This window comes from Channa argus, chromosome 13, assembly GCF_033026475.1.
Source record: "Channa argus isolate prfri chromosome 13, Channa argus male v1.0, whole genome shotgun sequence".
NCBI classification, from domain to species: Eukaryota; Metazoa; Chordata; class Actinopteri; order Anabantiformes; family Channidae; genus Channa; species Channa argus.
The window spans coordinates 11116094-11138488 of NC_090209.1; the positions used below are offsets into that span (position 1 = coordinate 11116094).

General features: G+C 38.0%; 1 protein-coding gene across 2 annotated transcripts; it reads right to left on the reverse strand.

Moving 5' to 3' along the window:
* Positions 1-6259: 6259 nt before the first annotated feature.
* On the reverse strand, positions 6260-21895 carry spata2 (spermatogenesis associated 2). Of its 2 annotated transcripts, XM_067527258.1 has the most exons (4): positions 21794-21895; positions 19955-20782; positions 17844-19204; positions 6260-7954 (listed from the first exon to the last, which is right to left on the reverse strand). In XM_067527258.1, exons 2-3 carry the CDS (start codon positions 20303-20305, stop codon positions 17849-17851), a joined length of 1707 nt encoding a protein of 568 aa, XP_067383359.1. In that variant the 5' UTR covers positions 20306-20782; positions 21794-21895; the 3' UTR covers positions 6260-7954; positions 17844-17848. The 2 variants fall into 2 exon arrangements, with proteins under 2 accessions (XP_067383359.1, XP_067383358.1); XM_067527257.1 differs by lacking the exon at positions 6260-7954 and having other exon boundaries at positions 13948-19204.
* Between the last annotated feature and the right edge of the window lie 500 nt (positions 21896-22395).

The window sequence follows — 22395 nt, forward strand, 5'->3', positions numbered from 1 at the left end:
TTATTACACCAGCTTTGTGTACTATTCACAATCAGCAATAATGCTGCGCTTTAGAGAAGTGCAGTGAATCACATTAGAAAGAGATAAGCTGGAATAGTCATTTTAGATCTATCTGATCTTTGCACACTGAACAGTCTAAGAAGAAATGGCATGATACCAGTGCTAAGACATTCTTGTGGGTGGTTATTCTCCAGTTACTTGTACTTGATTGAATCACATTACAAACTGTAAGTAAAGATAATTCCCATAGAATAGTAGTAAAGTCTTGCATGTGTGACCAAGAAAACAAATAGGAGTCTCCACATCTTAACCATAGTAAGACTGTATTTTAGTAAAAGTAATGTATGCTTTGAGTTCAATTCCAACATCTGATTTACTGGTATGTTGCAATTTATGAACTGAACCTAAATTAAAGCTGAGGCTTACTGAATTTATAATCTGCAAATTAGTTGTCTTAACCTAAAGTGTTGTATACACTGAAGATTGCTGCTGGAACCAGGCGAAAAATCAGTCCAACAGTTATTAGGATTCAGGGCATCATGACAACTTATGAGCCCCTGTTCCGTAAGGGTTGACATATTTAGTTTAGCTGACACTGCCATTCTTACAGCTTTATTTTTATTACTCATTGCATCCAAGAGCAGCAAAGTTTCCTCTCTGTGTTTAATTCATCCTGTGTTTACTAGCTATTACTGCCTTGAAGCCATACATGTATGGTAAGCCATGAAACCTTTTTTTTTTAAAGCAGGTGGAAAACAGTCATGTAATGACTTTTTACGTAAATGTAAGTCATGTAAGTCACTTTTTCCATTTTGCTGACCTTGTAAACTCAGTTGACAGTCCTCATGGTGGATTTAATAATCTGAAAAGTCCAAATTTAACTGGATTAAACATTAAGCTTCAGGAACTTGTCAAAATAGGGTCTCTCTCTGTGAAGTAAGAGACCATAATTTAGGGCAATGCTATAAATATTAGAAGAGGTTTATGCCATATTTAACTTTGTGTCTTATATAAATGTCAGTTAAGAGTCAGACTCAGATGTTGCTATTCAGGGAAAAAAATCAGGACATGTTTGCTTTTTCACTGCTTGACATTTCACATGCCACATATACAGTAGTTTTCTTTTTATTTCAATGTTCTTTCTATAGAGTAAAATCTTGTTGCTTGCTACATCCTACATCAATAAACCTCTAACTTTTAAAAATGTTAAGCGACATCCTCATTCCCTTCAATTAGTTTCCACTGCATATAGCTGATCTCCACTTTCAGTCACTCATTTCTGTTTCTTTTTCCCAACATTTGGCTCAAAGATGTCAGTATGCACCCAAACCTGTTGGACGTTTCCCCAACATAAGCTAATCGTATTATAAAACCCTCTGTTTTATTATACTCTGTTTCTGCCAATTGTCCTTGCTATATTTGCTTTAACTGCTTTGCATGCATACATTTTTGTCTATTTAATATACTAGCTATATACAATGCTTGGTTATGTATTTCATTATGGCCTGTTCCATACAACATAATTCTTCCTAATTTAAAGTAAACCTATACAAAATAAGCACTGATACATATATCTATGCAATGTTGGTACAAGGGAGCAAAATGTAAAGTAAAAAATGGGTAAACAATCAGGGCAAGTATTAATACTGTGGGTGTTTTTTTTAAATGAGTCACTATGTTAATATGACATGGTACATGTAGCCCAGTGATAAATTTAAATATTTAAAATATATTAAGTGATTTAAATAGATAAATAAACAAAGTTTGTTAGATAAATAATTATTTGAAAATGCACAGATGAATAGGTAAAACTGGGTCAAATTGTATATTTTGTTATATTGGTTGTAAAATGTTTCTGATATAAAATGTTGAATTCATGGGTTAAAATGTTTCAAATGTTTTGTTGTATGTGGTATCTATTTGAGGTGATAACGTAGGATTTTATTTTGTTAACGGAAGTGAATGTGAACATGCGCTGAGAACGTGATCAAGAGAGAGCGAGAGGATGTTAACGAGCTAACGAGTTAATTGAAAGGGAAAAAGTTTGAAGCTGTACGCTAGTAACCTGTGGTGACAGTTTTAGATTGTCAGCTTGATAATCTGCAAGTGTATAGTTTTTTCTGATGGACTAAGTATTTCAACGAGACATACGAAGTGTTTATCAGGAGAGGACCCGCTCATCAATTCGATGAGGAGTAGTAACAACGTCGACCGAGGGAGGCAGCTAGCTAACCCAGCTAAACCAGCTACACGTGTCGTGTTGAACTGTTGCTGATTTGGAGGACAGAGACACCTTTGGACAGGCTCTACAGCTCTACAGACGTCTGACTCGGAGACAAGGACAGAAGGAGTCGCAGGATTGGTTGGATATATTGCTCACCTGTGAAAAAGGTATCACATTTTATTTTGTTTGTTGCTCTAGTTGGAGTGAAGCGGCCACTGAGTTTTTGGCCACAACGCCCCCGAGCACCGACTCAGGCCTGCAACTATTTTTTGGTTTTATTAATTAATTGAGTTTTTGATAAAAGGACAGTTAAACATCTGTAACTCAGGTTAAACAGCCTTGAAGGGTAAATGTATTTTTGTTTTGATACTGTGCCATATATTTGAGAATATATTTTATTTGGGAATAAGGAATGCAAACATTTTAAGTTATTATATATATTTATATATCTTTTTATTTTTACTTTTCAATTAAATAGGGATTTAAGTTTAAACTATAACTGTTTGTGATGTTATTGCTTCAATAATTTCAGATAGTTCTAAAAAGGTTTCTTAAAGGGGAGTTAACTAGTGTATTTGAAGTTAGTAATAATCTGCTTTTACAGGTGAAACTCAAGACTATAAAAAATATTAAAGTAATTAAAATTGTGTTTAGAGCTAAGTAAAAGAACTCAGGGCCCCTCATACACCTAAAAGAGAGTAGACGGGCTACATACAGTATAGAACAACTTGAAAAGAATTTACAAATATGACATTGCAGTAAGCACATCCACACATTATTGGTATGTAGTGTAAAATGTTGATGCACTGTGTCATTGTATTTTCTTTTACAATTGTTTTTAGTTGAGTTTGTTGTTATGTGTTGATGTCTGACTCAGAAGTTGCATTTTAACTACAGTAGCATGCAGCCATTGGCCTCGGTATAGTGTAAGTATTTTTTCTTTGAGTTAATAAGCATTCACGCTGCATGGTGATTAGTGATCAGTGGTTAATTAAGATAAATGCAATCTTGTTTGCTTACAAGTGCAGAGGTAACCTTTATCCATAACCATACGATGCCCAGATTTTAAAGCGCTGTTGAAGCTATACTCTCCAGTGGCAGCAGAGCTCAGGAGCTTTTGTGCATGATTTAACAGGAAAAACATGTAATAGAAAAACAGGCATACGGCAGAATAATGATCCTAAGCAACTATGCTAAATCCAGCATTCTGTATGAATGCATCATCTTACATAATTGTGTATGTGCATTTATATACTGTGTGTGTGTGTACGCCGTTATTAACACTGTATCTTTCCTCAGATCAGGATGTTACCAGACCTCCGTGTCCTTTCTGTCACTGTGACAGCACTATATGATTCATAATCCCTGGTTCCTAAATAACCTGATGTCAGTGACAACATTTAATGCATCCTAGTAACGAGTCACATCCTGTTTCTGATCATGTTTTGGACATGATGTTTCTAGTAAATTGGACTAAATTAGTTAGGTTTCCACATTTATATGTGACATGGTTCTGTATACATTAATGGGTTTTAGTTAATACAGACAAAGACCAGGTTAACAAGGTATGTCTGCATCTACATTTAACAAATGTTTTATTTATTTATTTTTATCGGTGAGTGTCTTCAACAGATATACATTTATGATCTAACTAACGTCAGCACTTCCTGTAATAAGTGTTCCTGTTAGATGTCAGTGGCATGTAACTTACCAAAGTGACTTTGTGATTATTTGTGTTCAATGCGAAATTATGTCTGGCTCAAGTTAGATACCTGTACATTTTTATTGTTATTTACACATCTACCTGTCTCTAATATTTTTATACCTTCTTATAGGAAAAGTATTACTCCATATCTACCTTCAATTGTGTGCTTTTTGATCTTGTGTGCTTCTTCAATATGAACTGAAATCCAAACCATGATTCCACTTTTATCTGTTACAGTCCACCTTCGTGTGGGCTACTCCATTGCATACAATACATCCACCTGCCTCAGAAACTGCTTTTTAATCTGCAGAGTAAATCCAAAGTGAAAGAGAGTGAGAGATTGCTCTGAGCTCAAGGCTTTTTGCCTGGTTATAAAAACATTAGTATAACATCCAGGTTTTTTATTAGTGTTTTTGACTCCGTGACATTTTCCCCCACTTCTGTGATTTCTGTATAGAATGACCCGCATCTCAGAAATTAGGACAAGGACCCACTTGAGTAAGAGGATGAGGGTGGAAGTTTGCTGCAGTTTGTCATTCTGTATGAATCATGAAGTTGGATGTTTGATCCCATTCTTACCACATGTCAAAGTTTCCTTTACAAGAAACTGAACCCAAATCAGTTGATTCTAATGGTTATGTGGCATTGAGGCTGCTTGGATTCCCAGAGTGTCAGAATGGATGAATGAGTAACAAATTACATATAATCATATAATGCTAATAAGTGTTAAATCATTGCAGACTAGCTTTCACCACTGAAGCTGCACTGAAGTCACTGAACATTACTGTCTCAAGCTTTCACTATTGAAGTTTTATCAATGTGTCCATAAGCTGACAGAAGCAAAACGTAAGATTCCAAGAGCATCATTACCATAGTTATGTATACCAAAGTATACACAGTTCCTTTTGTGTAGGGATAATGTTTACTCCATGCTGTCCTGGAGAGGATATTATTTTGCGTCCTGCAATTTACTAACTGCAGCAACTACAGTAAAAGGGAAACTAAGAGCTGTCAGCATATTATACTATTCAGTGAACTCACAGAACGTGTCATTGTGCATCATTTTTAAACATGTAATCTTTACGTCACATGTAGAAGATCTTCCATAAAAACAGCTAAGTAATCCAAAAGTAATCAGCATAAAGTCACCTCATTAGGGATTCAAGTTTTTATGCTCCGTGCTCCATCTTCACACATTACCACTCCTTCATTCATCCTCGTTACATCTGATAATTTTCCCAACACCAAATTAGATAAAGTGTTATGATGCATTTTTTCATGTTAAAAGCGGACAGACAAATATTTAGTCACAACACAGTGCACACCATCTGCTTTCCTGCAGTTTAAAGAAACTATGATTATGTGATACTGAGCTGATAAGCCTTCCAGCTGTCATATGATCTACAGCTTCAGTTTAGGAATCTACATTCCACCCTCATCCTCTTACTCAAGTGGGTCCTTGTCCTAATCTCTCTACTCACTCAGAAAAGCAGCACAGCCTATCTTGAAATTTTCTTACTTTTCCTTAGAAACTTTCCATTAATATAATTTAAAAGGTTAATGGCCCAAAGGTAAAACCGGTACGACGTGGGTAATTCCTTCACATATTCACGGAGGATTCACAGACTGCAAGCTTTGTTTTGCAGGAAATGCCCAGTTCTCAATCACACATTCCACACATTCACACTTGGGAGCTGCAGTTCCGCTGACCGCTGGGTAAATCCTCTGGAGAAGTGGCTCATTAAGGGGCTTCTCAAGGGCACTTCAGTTGTGGTAGTCAGTGACCTTCCAGCCTCATGCCCACTTTTCCAACATTAAGCCCATCACTGCTCACATTATATCTCCCTACATTACAGTGAAGATAACGGGGGCACATATGTGTGGTTTGACATGTAATATGCCAGGCTTTTAAAAAAGACATTTTGAAATGTCACAAAACCACAGGTGGGAATTATAAAAAAAATAGTGATGACTGATTCCATTTGGCTGCTTTAGTTTCAGGGTCCTGGTATTGTTCATGCAGGTTCACAGTCCCCCTGTCATGAATTGCTGAGCAAAAAATTCTCGATAATAAATAATAAAATGGTTGCATGTTCCTTCACAAAGGAATTTTATGATGACATACTGTATCAACATGTCTGCTGAAAAAAAGGCCAATTATTCACACATGTACTGTACTATCGTCTGTATGGAGAAAGGCCTCACACTGATCACTTGCAAACTATTTCCACAGAATGAGGGCAGCACCTCATTAAACCAGATTCACCTGCAGAGTTCTTGTGGAGCATGAACAGCAGTCATATGAGGCTGCTTCTACACTGACAGCCAATAATGACACTGAGGTGAGTCTCCCTAACCCCCCACTAGGGCAAGGGTCTTCCCCACCAAGCACCACTGACAATCACACGGCAGCGCGGCCAGTGTAATCAATTACAGGGTTTAATCTAAGTCCTGTGCAGAGAACCTGTGGAAAAAGTAAAATACACTTGACAAAATAAATGAATAGATGCACACTGTACAGTGAACAAGAATATATCTAATGTATCATATTTTTTAAGCAAGTCAGCTGAAATGAGGTAACGGTTGTAAACACACTACATTTTTAGTTTAGACATTTGTTAGTCTACACAGTATACAGAAAATAATGACAACAAGCTGCAATAATAATAAAAAAAATACATGGGACATGCAGTGTAAGTATTTTAAAAGCAACACTATGATCTCTGTATCAGCAGAGGGGCTACTTGGCAGCAGGCAAGGCAGGCAACTGCTTGGGGCCCCAGGCCAGTAGGGGGACCCCGAGGGCTGACAAAAGTTAAACTATCTACAGCACTAGCTTCTTTGGAAAGTTTGCAGCAACACTACAAGCCCCCTAAGGGGACCCTGGCTCTCACTCCGTTGCAAGTGGCACATGATTCATTGCAAACAAACAGGTCTAACGATACAACGAAAACCAGCTAATAAAAATGAAATGAAAATTAAGATGAGTTATAATTCTGGAGCAAAAAAAGAGGAAGAGGAGAAAAAAGCAAAGTAGTGGTAGCAGATAGTGGAGGAGAGTCAATATTAAATATAAAACTAAATAGTGTTAACTAAATGATGTTATTGTAACCTTAATCGTGGTGAATAGACAGTTGAATAACAGAACATCCATTGGTATCACATTGTTTCTTTTCTTTACTTGGAGTCGGGTCATCAAAAGTCAACATCTAACTATTTGTTACATGGTCACATACTCACTTCAATTTGCTGCATAGAGTATCTTAATATTTTAAGAGAAAAATATGAAAAGGCAACAGATCAATAATGTGTAATTAATCTCTAAGAATGTACAGTACTTGATGCCCTGGTATGTCCCCTACCTTTTCAAAAAGTCTGAGTGATCTGCACATTTAAAATCACAAACACATTTATCTATGCTTACATCTTTAAGTCCCTTTTAGTATAAAATACTTAAAATACTTACCAATATAATCAATTCTAGTATTGATAACTACTTTAGGTGTCCAACGATTACCAAACTTGAGCCAGACCTGAGTTGACCGGACACTGGGCAGGTCTCCTCTTTACCACAGGGCTGCGACACAAACACAGGCAACCATTCACACTCACATTCACATCTGGGAGCAATTTAGAAGAGCCAATTATGCAGGCTCAAAGAAAACTCATTGAGGCATATATTTCCTCCACCCTTTCTTTCTTCACCCCACCATTCTCTTTCCTGCCTCAGTTTCTCCGTCACTTTCAGTCCTCATATCACTCTGTCACACGCCCATGTCGGCCGCTCACTCCACTTCTGTGAAACACTGCACTCAGCTTTTCTGCTGATGGCTCACACTGATCTTCAACTCCCCCTGGTTCTATGTCCTTTAGTTCCTTCTTATTTCCCAGGATATTGCACAAATTATTTTTGCTGTCTGTTGAGTCAATGCACTTCATTCATCTCATCATTCCTCATCATTTTATTCGTCTTCCACTGGCCCTTTTCCATCAAGCAGCCCAAACAAACATTCTCTGTCTGTTTCCTAAACATAAAGAGAGAAAAAAAACACTCATTTAGCATGTTCTACATTCTACCTCAGCTTTTACCTAATGCAGGTCTTATATAACCAATTTTAAAGCACTTTTATGTTTTCTCTTTTTAATTATTATCATAATCAGCATTGCTTACGTGATTAAAATATCTTCTTATGTATATTAAAATGTTCTTACCTGTGAAATTAGAAGAAAAATGCTGGAGTAATCTACATTGCACAACATGATGTGTAGGCTGCATGACTTATTCATTATTTATGATACATGTTTAAAAATCCACTTAAACAACCTAGGTATAAGGGTGGCAGAAACAAGATTTAATATGAATCTCTCTGTCTACCACCATGAGATATACACCAATTAGGCATAATATTTTGACCATTCGTGCAATTTCAACAATCCTATACCGTGGCTCCACCATGAATTCTACTTTTACATCTAAAGTTTTGGCCACCTCATTAATTTTAAATACCACCTCTTCTTATAATCCACTTTGACCTCAATAATAAACACATAGTGGAATTATCACCTTTCTGAATGTTTTTTGTAAAAGTACAATTCATTGCGGAGCCACTGTTTTGGATTCTCTTAAATTGTACAGGTGGTAATAATGTTATGCCTGATTGGTGTATAACATATACTGTATATTGTGAGAAAATGAAATACATGAGTTTAATGACGCTAGCATGTCTCATGATCTTCTAGCATCAACCTCTGCACCCAAACTACACACACTCTATTATAATGGAGGGCTATGCGTTTTCTTTTGCAGCAGATCAGCACCTTTGGAGGCTGGCAGAAAACCGTTGAACTAAATGAACAGTAATGAGCAAACAGAAAGAAAGATCAATGTGTCAGCAAGAATGGTGAAGCACAAAGACTCAGGCTGCCTGTGAAGAAACGCACGTGACTCTGTGTGTATATGTAACACAATTTTAAAAAATTTTGTAAAATTTTACAAAAAAAGTGTACTTAAGTATATAGTGATTTCATTTCAACTCATGGTTGGGCCTATAGTATGTATAATAGGAAGTAAGCATAAAACTGTATTCACAGAACCATAGATAGACTGAGGCTAATATATCAAATTTTTCATATTATAGTTGTAAAAAATAAGATACGTGTTTTAAATAAAACACTCCAGTCAAAAGAAAAACACTTATTGCATAAGGATGAACAAATCAAAAATTCTTCAGATTTAACAAATAAAAGCAGAGGATGTGTTCTGAAGAGAGTTGATTGGACAGACATGCTTCTCTTTTAAAAGCTCTGCTTCTCTGATTAACACTCAAAGAACATAGCTTGCTAAAACCCTTATGCAGCACAACCCTTGTAAACCAGCTCTGTTTTTTGTTCTTTCAATTCATTTCCTTTGATGTGGTTGTGGCTGTTTTGTGAGTGACACATGTTGATAGAATTTCTGCCCGTACATGCAGTAATCTCTATAAATTATTTTAATTAAATACCTCTGGCAACATCACATATAGGCTTTGTTCCAGTCTAAAAAGTAGTGAGGTAAGCAGTTTCCCGCTGAATTATAAATTCAGCCTAACAGTCCCACGAGGAGTAGTTTCGGATTCTGTAGATGTTCATGGGTTAGCATGCATTTGAAAATAAGACAAATGAATTATGAGTCTGACAGAGTATTACATCAGTTTAAATCCAAGTAGCAAACAACGGTGCTCATATAGTAGTAGTAGCAGAGAAAATGCTAAGCAATACATAAATCATAGTTGGGATTTCTCAAATCAGCCAACCTGTGTTTTGATGAAAGCTTTCCACACTCTTGGCATTTAACCAGCTCCATGATGTTGTCACTTGGTATGGCTTTCCAAGGCCTTCCCTCCTATCCCCTTACTCTGCGATCTAACAAATTGAAATTCACATCTCAGCTGGGCTTAAGTTGGTTCATAGTGGAGGCCACATGATACAGCACAACATCATACTCCTTCTTGGTCAAATATTCCTTACAGCCCCTGGTTCTGTTGTTCGGCTCATGCTTTAATTCACTCTCTCTTCTCCAAGCAGCTGATGCTGAGATGTGTATGCTGCTTCTGAGGAGCATTGATGTGAGCCCTAATCTGAGGTGTGCTCAAATTTAAACACCAGTGGATTTATCATACACTCTGCTACATGGTCATCATGCAAGTTTCAACATAACGTCTGATGGTTTCAGTGACTTCATTTTCTTTTGGATTCACGTGTCTTAAGAAAGGTGTCTGCCACAGTTTTAAGACTATCACTAGGAGTCACCAAAGATGGACATTTTGGATATGTATTAAAAAATAGTGAAATTGGAAGAACAGAGCAGATTGACATTATGTGTTATAACCAGCATCCGTATGAAATCTTTCTGTTCATTACAGTTTATTACATGTCTGAATCAAAACACAATGTTTACCACAGCCAGCGATATTATGGGCAGATACTTCATCAAATAGTCATGGAAATATTGTGCTAAAGCAATATGTCACTTGACTTTCATGATTATTTGTTCAATATGTTACATAGATTATCAAAATTCAATCTGGAGATTTGATACAGACATATTATGTGTAGTGTACAATTTTGTTATGTGCTGCAGTCAGATGAGATGGTAATTAGAATAAAAGTCACCAGTTATAACATCAGTCGTAATCACAATCTATTTAGCATAATGAATGTATTATTCACATGGTTGCTCTGTCTTGTTTACATGTTGAGAGTTAAAATATCTACAACTGTATCTGTCCTATAAGAAACTACTTACCACATGCATTGTCAGTTTTCAGGGATAAAGATTATCAGAGCTTGCTGCTTGCTGTCATCCAGTTCTTTTTTTTTTTTTTTAAAGAAACAAAAGAAAATGCACTTCACAGGGTTGGATAGAGTCTTTGCGATGGCAACAGTAGTATGGAGCTTAAAAATAATGTAAGGTAAAGGGAAGGCTAGGGCACATTTAATTAGAAATCATTAAGCCCATATTAGCTTCAGGCTCTGAGTGTAGCAGAATTACACAGGGCAAAGGCCTCTAATAACATTTGCCTTGTGAGAACAAGAGCTAGAAAAAGAAAACATAATGGTTAAGTGCTGGAGTTTGCATACACTATATCTGTCATGGGGAGCTGTGTGCATTCATAGTGTGTCATTGTTCAAGCTCTGATATACTGTACTGTAGAGCATTTGAGATAAAACGCGATTTCATGGGTGGCATTTAAGATATTTAATTATTGAGAGTGAAATGTTGAGGGTCAATTGACCAATAAGATAAAAGATCAAGAGAGGAAGACAAGACGAGAGTGAGTCGCCCTGCAAGTGACATATGGGGAGAGACACCGTCACAATTGTTCTCCAATATGCAGTTATCTAGTAACACAAGGCATCCTCGGAACTGAATCACATCAAGAACACACACAAATTCTCGGCTTTGTTCTTGAGCTCTTCAGCATCAGTGTGTGTGTGAGTTATTTTAGGTGCGTGTGTAGTGTTATAGGTAATGTTGTCATTGATTGCATGTGGGAAATGTAGTTTATCTTTAATTGCTGTGGTAAAAAGAAACATGCTTTCAGATTCCAAAACTCACCTTCTTTATCTCATGGCATTGTGGTGATACATTGAATAAAAGTAGAAAATAGAAGTAAAGTTGAGACACATGACAAATGCATGGCTTTGTGCATTGTGTACTGTCAAAATACATAAACAAATGCTGTACATCTTTAATTGTAAGAGTTTCTCTGACTGCTGGTGGTTTTATTCAAAGACTAAACAGTGCCATCACTCCTCATCTTGCTCTCCTGCTGAATGCTGATGTTCTTTACTTAGTTTGGCTTATGCTCCCCAAGGCTGGTAAAGGCTGTTTGTCAGCACAACTCTGACATGTCCCAGACAAACAGATGATGCAGGGTACAGGGACTGGCACTAACTCAGCATTTATATTTTTTGTCACTGCAGAGGACCCGCTGATTTCCATCTCTGCTATTCCCTTGTTATGGATAATTACAGCTACAACTCTCTCACATCTAAAAGTTTGTTGTAGGTAGGCGCTGGTCTAAAATCTGACTCAATATAGAAGCTTATTAAAACTACTGATCAGCTCCAGATGCCAGTTCACATTTGTTAATGTACTGTGAGCCAAAATAAACTTCTGTAAACTTATTCTAAGCAAACATCTAGTTCAAATTACCCACTTGAACTGAGTTTTGTTGTGTAGGGTTTATATAAAAAATGTCATTCCTGTATTTCTTTTCGTCTAACAAGTTTCTATTGATTATTGATTATTTTTAAGTTTTTTTTTTTTTAAAGATTTATATTTTAAGTTTACAAACTCTACTGCCTGTCAGTCAGACTGAAGTCATGAGGAGCAACCTACATACTGATAATCACACTGTGTGTACGCTGTAATAAACCTACCGTTAGTTAAGGTGTCATTTAAATCCTCCTTTTGTGGTAACTGATTAATTTGGTTCTACATTGAACTGAAGTAATTTCTTAGTTTTTGTTCCATGTTATGCAAAGTTTGTTTCAGGTCAACCATTTTGTTTCTTTTTTCAGATAAGTTGTTCATCAAATGTAGAAGTAAGAAATTAATGGGGTAAAGTCATGCTTTTAAAACTCTCTGTCATTCAGATGAACATGTAAAGTTTTTAACAGGGCTGGTGTTTCATTCAGCTTCCGTAACACTATGTTTGGGTATTTATCACCATCTGCTGGTCAAACATGGAAAATAAAATCATCAAAACTAAATAGCCTGCAAACCTTACAAAAGCTGGTACAGTGGTCCTGATTGAGTGAGCTAAAAGGGTAAATTAAACCCCATTAGCTGAAAATGGTGAGAATATCAAGGCTGTAGCATGGAAGATAAGGGGGGGGGGGGTTACTTCTCTTTGTTAAATATGCAGAATAACAGTTTCAATCACCCACAAACCCAAGACATAAAACAGTTTCTTTTCCAGAACTTTATTCTTTAAATTATTTTATAAAATCTCATTTACATTTCTCATATATATATATATATATATATATATATATATATATATATATATATTTTTTTTTTTTTCATATTCATTTTTTTTCACCGATCAACAATTTTGGCAATTGTCCTTTCCACTCTCATGTATGCCCGCATATTGATCGTACAGTCCCTTCCCCTTCACATAGACATTGTGCAATGAACCTCAGTGCCAAGGTGGAGTGGGAGAGGGGAGGTGGACGGTGGGTGAGGGTACATGTAGCGTTGAGGGAGAAGAGGTATGGGTTTGGGCCTTGTACAAAGCATGCTGAGTAAGGGTAAGGGAGTTTAGGCATGGTGAAGGGGCTACCTAACTACATCACCACTGTTTATATCATTAAGATAACCACACAAGAGGTAAGGGGAGTACTGACTTCCACAATGAATCGAGTGTGTCCGGTGTGTGTTAAATTAATCACGTTCAAATGGCTCAATGTATTCCATGACACTAAATAAAAATAGGTCTTTTGTAGTTTTTTCCTTATAGGTAGCAATTCATACACACTGATGAATGTAAAGTAAGCTCCACCCTAGTTCTTTACCTATGACAAGTTAGTTTTTCCCAAAAAAGATTAAAACAGAGCCCACAAACTTAGCAGCAGCCCTGAAGATTGTTTAGCCCTTTGTAGTGACGAACACTAATAATTAGTCCACCGATCAAAGTTAAATTCATGCCCCATGGTGGGTAGGTAGGTATCTATGTTGATGATGCTTTCGAGGCTTCTTGAAAGGCCAGCATCTACAGACACAAGGCTAAACTTTAGCAAAACCACAGACTTATGATACATTAACTGTACATCCAGGAAAGCCACAGGATTGTTTTCCGTTCCAATACGATATTTGCTCTTCATTTGGCAATATGATCACTTGCAACATGGCTCAAAACTTGAAAACTTGACTGAAAGTCATCTTAGTTGCTGGTATGATTTGCAATGAACACAACTGAACAACTAAAATATATCTGTGATAAATATTTAAGATATTTAGAGAAGTTCATTAGATTAAAAAAAAAAAAACAATCAAACAATTGCACACCTCCCTTAAGGTCACTCAAATATTTTGTTATACTCATTTTAGCTAATGTGACCCTGGAATATCTTCACAGAACATTTAGGCTAAATCCTAACATCATCCCTTCTTTACACCATGAAGACAAACTCTTTAAAAGAGAAGGAATGAGCAGAAGTATCAGGTCAGATGTCCAAGTTTCTCAGCCATCCATAGTTGCACATCCAAAAGTGCAACTCAGTGCAGACTTTTCAACTTTCATCTGAAAGGCATCTTTAAATCTGAACAAGCTTGAGGCAAATCCAGGTGCCTCTGGAAAGCAATTGGAGAACCATGACCTGGATGATGGAGATTCTCTGAGATCATGTTTTTAGGCAAATCTGTCAAACAAAATACACCTCAAATTTGGCTTCCTTAAAAGAAAATAATAATAATAATAATAATAATAATAATAATAATAATGTTATTTTACACACATTGACCTTGATGAGTATTAAGTCAATATCATGTGTATTTCTGTTAGTATGCATGATACAATATGTTGCCTGTGTGGTGATTAATCCATACTACTGTGTATTTTTGAATAGCTCAGTGATTCCTTAGCTGTCACATGCATTTAGTTCATGTCATTTGGCAAAAACTTGTCTAACCTACAGGCTGGTAAAAAAAAAAAAAAAAAAAATACTCATGACTATATTAAAACCCTTTAAATGTTCTATGATAAGACAGCTGAAAGAGCTTAAGGCATTAAGAGGGTATTCTAGACAGAACCTAAAGGCCACAGTAGCCTAAACATTCTGTCAAAATAACGCCAACATGTTTCTTTTATTTCCCCTTTTTAAGTAAATGTGACTTAAAATTAGCCCTTAGTAGCTATCAACTGCAAAATACTGCATTAATTCTCCTCTTACATTGGGTATTCAAGCCTAATCACTAAAGGTACCTTCTAAATTTATGACCCCAGAGTTTATTTATGTGTGAGGCCTCTTTAAGGCATACAAATGAATTCACTTAATGTCACAGCATACTGCAATTTGCTTGAAGAAGCTTTGCTAAAAGCATGCACCAATATAGCCGTAAAAGAAGGGCCTCGAAGGGGGCTTTCAGGCTGTTAAATTATGCAAAATAACACAACATGTCATAACTAACAAGCTTGGAAATTCACCACTAAACATACAAATGACTGAATACTTGAAATCACTACGCTGTACAAGTGGCTCCAGAAAACAACATGAATCCCTGGAAGATATGTTGCAACAGTTATTTCATAAATACTGATTTTGTTATGCAAATAATGTTACGTGTTATTAACACTGTCAGAAAGGCACCAGTTCAACTCTATTGTCACTTTTGAACCTATAGTCATGTTTTGTAAACTGTAAGCTGTTCGCAAAATGGGCAAAAAGTACTATGCAAGGCATACACCACTGACACAAAATACAGGTTCAGAAATGACAATACAATTTCTTTAGCACCTTTCGGACAATATCAATCAAATTTAACAATTTCACAAAGACAGAATTTGTTGCATTGCTCAATTATAATGTACAGGTTGTCGTGTATTTTGTGTTCGCCCCATATATAAAGAATTTGAAAAAAGTTACAAGACAGAAAACCTTATGTAAAACCCAGGATTAGCTTTGTGAATAAATAACAATAATATTTTTATTCTTTAATAGTTACTGTATCAGTTTTAAGAGATTTAGAGATTGTTTAAAAAAAAAAAAAGAAAGAAAAGAAACAAGTGGGAAACCATAGAGTATAATGTAATAAATGCAATATTTCTTCTTAGGTTTTTAGGGCTAGTTTGAAACCACAACGCCAAACTTCATGAATATTCTGAAGCCTTTTGAGGTAGACGGAAACCATGTCAGAGTATACACCTACATACTGTCTAAAACCAATTAACAGGCGCACACACTGTCCAAGAACTGCAATGACTCGGTTTGTGGCCCAGCATGAGACTTCCTGTGACAATGCCTGAGACTGACAGGCAAGAAACCACTGATCTGGTAAGGGGGCACCACAACATCATGGATGATGGAGGCTTAAGGAGTGTAATGTAAAGGAATAGGGTGAGGGGTTCAGAACTGACACAACTCAACAGGCTATTTACCACAAAGAAGTCAATACCACAAATCTTCAATAATATCTCAAGTCAACAGCAGCAGTTAAACCAGTCATATAACCAGAAACAATTGAGGGTTCATTTACAAGGTATAATGTTTTAAATAGAATATATGGCATCTGACCATTGTCTCAATATGTCCCGTTGATATATCACCCACCCCACACCCACAGACATAATTAACCCTCAAAATCCCAATGCCAGACCTCATGCCCATTAACAGTCTCACACTGTTCTAGAGAATAGAGATCAAAAACATATACTATTGACTTACTGACTTCCAGTGTTTTTCTCTGTTTCCCTACTATGTTCAAGTTTAAAAAGATCTGCTTTTTTTACAATGCAAGCTCAGACATCTTTTCCACACACACGCGCACACACACACACACACACACACACATATATATACTGTGTATATATATATTTATATATATATATATTTATATATTAGAGGAATCTTTAGCTGACATGTTAGGCTAATAATATATATTTATTTGGACGAAATTCATTTAAGATGAAAAGGAATTAAATTCTCTTTTCTCCTGTTTCCCTTTCGAAGAGGACAAAACTTGAGGAATTTGGGAAGCGCTACAACATCACATGACTACTCAAGAGCAGGTAGCAAGGCAAAAGAAAGAAGAAATGGGCCTGATCTTGTACAAGGCAGAGAGATGAGCAGAAGATATGGTTCTCTGTAGCATGTGTAATTCAGGGCCCTACCAACATGACCATTAGAGAAAATGTACAAAGTTCAAGAAGGGGTCAGAGGGTGCGAAAAGACCATCAGATAAAAGGGAAGATAGTGAATAAAGTTATTTAAGCAAGAGCAGAGCTAAAGCAATAGTGCAAGACTATGCCATGGATTAACGGGCTGTTCACACATATAGATTCCAATAGCTGGGCCAACAATACCTGGTACCAATTGTGAATGAGACCAGACTTTGAAGCTAGTTGATCACTGATTATAGCTAAAGTCTGGATTCCAGTGGAAACCAAAGTGCAGGTTTGCTTACTACCTCACACCACTATGTGTAAGAACCTTTAACAGAATGATGAGAAAAGCTGCTTCCCAATTCTCTACAACTTGTCTGTAACAAGTTCAGCTCGATTTATACTCATGCATCAAATCTAAGCATTAGGTCTCAAGTAGGTTCTGCATAGTTGTGGAAGCTACTGAGACCCCTACACGTCAAAGCAAGCCAGACTGCAACAACTGTGATTGGTACACTCTGCCTCATTCCGTTCAGTGGTCATATGGACCATCCCCTCTGGCGTCTCCTATCCTTCCTGCCTTGAAGTAATGTCAGTAAAACTAACTGGTTTTCATCTGTAGCTGCGACTGAACATTATCTGCTCAGTTTCGGTCACTATTGTTTGTAGAACATCAAAAAAAACTCACCACAGTGGCAATTAAAACACAATACCATATCACAGAAGTAACTGCAGTGTGACAGAAGCAATTCCACAAGTGCTCAATACGGCGTAGATGATGTAGACTTGCATATCCTATGGCGTAGCCTCTGTAGAATTGATGCATCAATATAAATCAAGCTTTACACAAATACAAAAAACAGCCATGTGGAAAAAAATTGTTGGATATGTGAGAAAACAACTGTCCAGTCTAAGCAGTGTGTGTAAATAATGTGCTCAACACAACATACGGTACGGTACATACTGCCAGGTACTTTGTATCCATATGTGTGAATGCACCATAAAAGGAGCAGACTCTAGCAATAAACAAATATATTCCGCTTGCCTGATTCATCGGTACACCAGGTGAGATATGGTGCCAGATTTGAAATTGAGCTGATGGTTGGGCACAAAGTTGTGCTGAGGATTCTTTCGTGTGCACATATCCTTTGCATACAAGCCCATGCATGAGTCACATGACACCTTAGAGCAATTCACACAGGTGTGTGATGCACTTGGCTTGTTGCAAAACCCACATCTTGATCCACCCATGCTTATTCGCTCACTGCTGACTCCCTTTGGTGTTGTCAACGCAACAGACTTGCTTGAAAACAGCTTAGCGGACGTGAGGGGTTTTTCCACCATTTGTGGGTGAGGATGGGGGTGGGAGTGTGAATGTGTCAGTGTCAGGGGGTGTGGGTGGAGATGGGAGTGGGAGTGAGTATTAGAGTAGACAGAGAGCTTTTCCTTGACGGGGATGTATCCATCAATGGGACGTGGAGATTTTGGGTGGTAGTCCTGGAGGCCACAGCAAGGGGTGGGGTCCACATCATGACAGGCAGAACAGAGAATCATGTCACACCTCTGGCAGGAGGCCATATTGGAGCAGCCCAGCCCACAACCCTGACATTTTACACTACCATGAGCTTTGAGCAGCCACCCATCCCTTGCATCCCGAGGCTCTCTGGATGGAGGTCGAGAGGGGGTCTGCCTTCCTCCTGTCCCAGCAACACCTCTCTCAGTGTACAAGTCAATCTCATCCAAAGAGGAGAGGTGGTAGGATGTGTAGGCATCAGCTGAAGGAGGTGACTGAATTGGGAAAAAATCTGCAACAGGGCTATAGGATGGTGGAGCTGCCACAGAGAAGAGAGACGCTGAGGTGCTGGGCCTGATGATCTCATCCTTCATATCCTCCTCTGCGTCGACAAAAAGAGGCTCCTTCCTCAGGCTCAAGGACGCCTTCAAGACAGGCTTGTTAACTGCGGCGTGCCAGTGACCAGCCCCATCTGTAACATCCACAGACTTAGATGGCCGGCTACCTCGCCTCAGGTGATGGGCATGAGGCCTCTCTATATCCAGTGGCCGTACAGACAGTCGAGCCATATCTGCCCCAAGGCTGTCACGTCTACGTAGTGCCTCAGCACAACCAGCTGCATCATCTCTGCAACCTCTGCGAAGTTCCAGGGCCTCCAGCTCTGAGGCTGAACCTCGGGCCAGAGCCACAACCTCTCCCAGAAGACGACACTCTGCCTGGGCAAGGAAGAGTTCAAAAGATAACTGGCGGAGATGATTTATGCCTCCTGAATGCTCTTGCAAATAAAACTGTGAATCGTGGTCACATGTGTAGCCAATGGTGCGCATTAGAGATCGGAGTTCAGCATCAGACATGGCAGACTGCAGATGGTACACATATGGGCCAGTAAATGTCTGAAAAAGAAAAGGGTGAATCATCATTACCATGTATCATTTGAAACAACTTAAACCTCACATACTCTTCAGGATATAATATAATTCTAAGTGTGTTTGTTTAGCTACTGTGTTAAAAGAAATCACAGATGGTTACAGTATCAGAAAACATTGCATAAAGATGTCTAAATATACACACACAAATTAATAAAAAAAACATATGAACATTCCAGTGTACATTCCCCGTTTTTGTTTGAATATAACTTATTTTACTTTGATCAAAAAGTTGCACTAAAAACTTCTACTAATTAAATTAACTAAATGAAATGTGTAACTTGGAAAGTTACTATGTTTTTTTAGGTGTTCACTGTCACTTTAAAACTGTGCCGTAATGATATATAGCAAATACAAACACCTGGGGAAAGTAGTAATGGAAGCTGATGATTGATTCTTGTAAACCACATCTTAAGTAATAACTGGTTGATGTCAGCTTTAATAAATAAATAAATAAATAAATAAATAAATACTACAACCATCTATGAACTCAACAGCTTTCGGCTTGTCCCTTCAGGGGTCCCCATAGCGGAATGTGTTCCGCACCTTGATTTGGTTTTTACGCTGGATGCCCTTCCTGCTGAAACCCTCCCATTTTATCCGTGCTCCAAGGTTTCCCTTGATGGCTGGGCGGGATTCGACCTTCTGCATCCCAACCAAATGCTCTACCACTGATCCACCAGTCCTCCACTACAACCATCTATAAACTAAACTAACCTTTATACATCTGAACTCCTTCTTCCACGGGAAAAGCAAGAGGTTGGTGCAAATGGTTTCCAGGGTGTGGAAGGCTCTCTCTAGGCTCTTGAGGTTGCTCCCCCTCTGGCAGCGGAGTGAGTTCTCAACCACCTCATAGAAATGAACCATGCGGAAACGTTGTCCTGGATCTGGCTGGTAGGCTCCTAACAAAGCTGTGGCTGTGGAGAGTAGGGCCTCACTGTCCTTGTGTCTGCTCTTGCCCCCCTCTGGTGCATTTCCAGGCGTCGTATATTCTCCCTCCTCTTCCAGACGCCTCTCTAGTGCTGTCGCATACCTCCGGAACAAGTCCTCTTTTAACTTGGCATCCATTATCGGCAGCAGACTATCAGTCAGCTGTTAGATTTTTCTGAGAGAGTCTCACCCCTTTTAACACACCCCACACCGTGATGCCACATTCAAGCATCATTTTTGGTCATCATTATTCACTGTACACACTGGCACACACTTGACATTAATAACGTTTTAGAGAGGTGAAAAGGAATGAGACTTTGTGTCCAATCAGCAGCACATTGTCACAACAAGAAATCCAGTTGTCTGTTGATTTCAGTTGGTGTAGCTAGGGTGCAGCCTGTAGTGATGCCTTCTTATGGGCATCTCCGGGATTGGCTCGAAGCTTGACTTGTTTCCAGACAAAAAGACCTATGTCATGCAAGATGGGGTCGCTTCATGCGCCGTTTATGCAGGCTGGTATCAATTCCATTTGTGGTTTCAGCAAGTGTAGAGTTCAATGTCACTCATCATGAAGGCATATTCACGATCATGTGGATCTTCTGAGCCATATCCAAGCTGTAATGACAAAAGGAGATAATTAGAAAAATGCAAAGCTCTTACTTCATGCACACAAATGCAGAAAGAAATTTCTGCAGACTCATTGAGTTGGAATTATGTACAAAAGAAAACACAATTTTACCATGGTCCACAAGTAGTTTTTATTCTAATGGTTTTGATAGGAGGGAGATAAAAAAATAAATAAAAACATTACTATTTGGAGTAACTGTGACCGTTTTCAGACTGGGATAATTATGAGGATGCGCACATATCGGTCGTATAGTCTAGTAGGTTGCTAAGATAGATGACAGGGGGAATTGGTGTACATGAATAGGATCGGGATTTAAAGTTAATAACATTAGGCATATGTATTTTGTATTGCGCTCCTGTTTGCGCCAAAGAATGTGAGATGCTATTGGAACTAACCTGCATGCGTGTAAACAGTAGTAGTACGTAGCTAACTTTAGTTAGGTCAAAATCAGACGGTAATTGTACACATTGGTGACTGATTAAGGCTCAAGCTTATTGCTAGGGTTAGACCACAGCAAAGATAAGGATCAGATTCCTGTTCACAGACAAGCTGCCCGGGTATTCTAGTTCACTCACAGATCAACCGTAGCGACCATTCCTATACAGAGCTAGCATGCTTTAGCTTACACTCCCAATGCCTTACTACTGCGCATCTACTTCAACAAAAGCAGTCAGCCAAGGGTAATAATAAAACTATGCGAGGCCCTCTAAGAACAGCTTGTATTTCAATTCTTCATGAATCTTAAAGCTCAACCAACCCGATGCTGTCACTGGCATGGGCCCCAGTGAACGCCCATTTCACCGCAGCTGGCTAGCTAACAATTTGTAGCTAGCAGTGCGGTTCAACGCTAGGAAAAAAATCTCTTTCGATTTTATAATTATTTATCTAAACAGATACTGTCGTTATAAGACAGCTTAAATAGGACAACGTCTTCGCCTGTTTAAACTGCTAAATCACACAGTTTTTTACTTAAAAACACCATAACACGCTGATCTTACCTTTAAAAAGGGCTAGCCGTGGCTAACTACGCCTCCTCAGCTGTTGGATTTTCCCATCATCTCAACGCGCATGCGCTGGGTTCTGACAGGTCCTCAGCATCAGTGGCCCACGTGGTTAAGAAGGAAGAGATGCAAAGCCTAATACAGACGCTTTGGAAAGTATTACAACTATATCCACACTACCCCCAAACCCAAATTAAGCATAAACATGCTACATTTTTACATATTATTACTGATTAATAAAATATCAAAAACTGAAATTACTAAAGAATTCAGACCCTTTCTTGTGGTAGTCCAAAATTTGGTCATGTGCTTTGTTTGCCTTAAGTTTTCTTGATATTTTTCTAGAACTAGACTTTTTAGTTTTTTATAAATAATTAATTCCTGAAACAATATCCTTTCATGTTGTTGTTATGGGTTATAGTATGTAGATTGTTTGAGAATAAATTTTCATTGCAGTTAAATGTGCAAAAGGAAAAGTGTCAGAATGTCCAAAGCTGCGTATGCGTGTGTAGGGACGTGCACAGTATGCGAAGACATGAAGTTTTAGACATTTAAGAGGTAAATGTGGATATTCACTTAACGTGCAGTACACACACAAA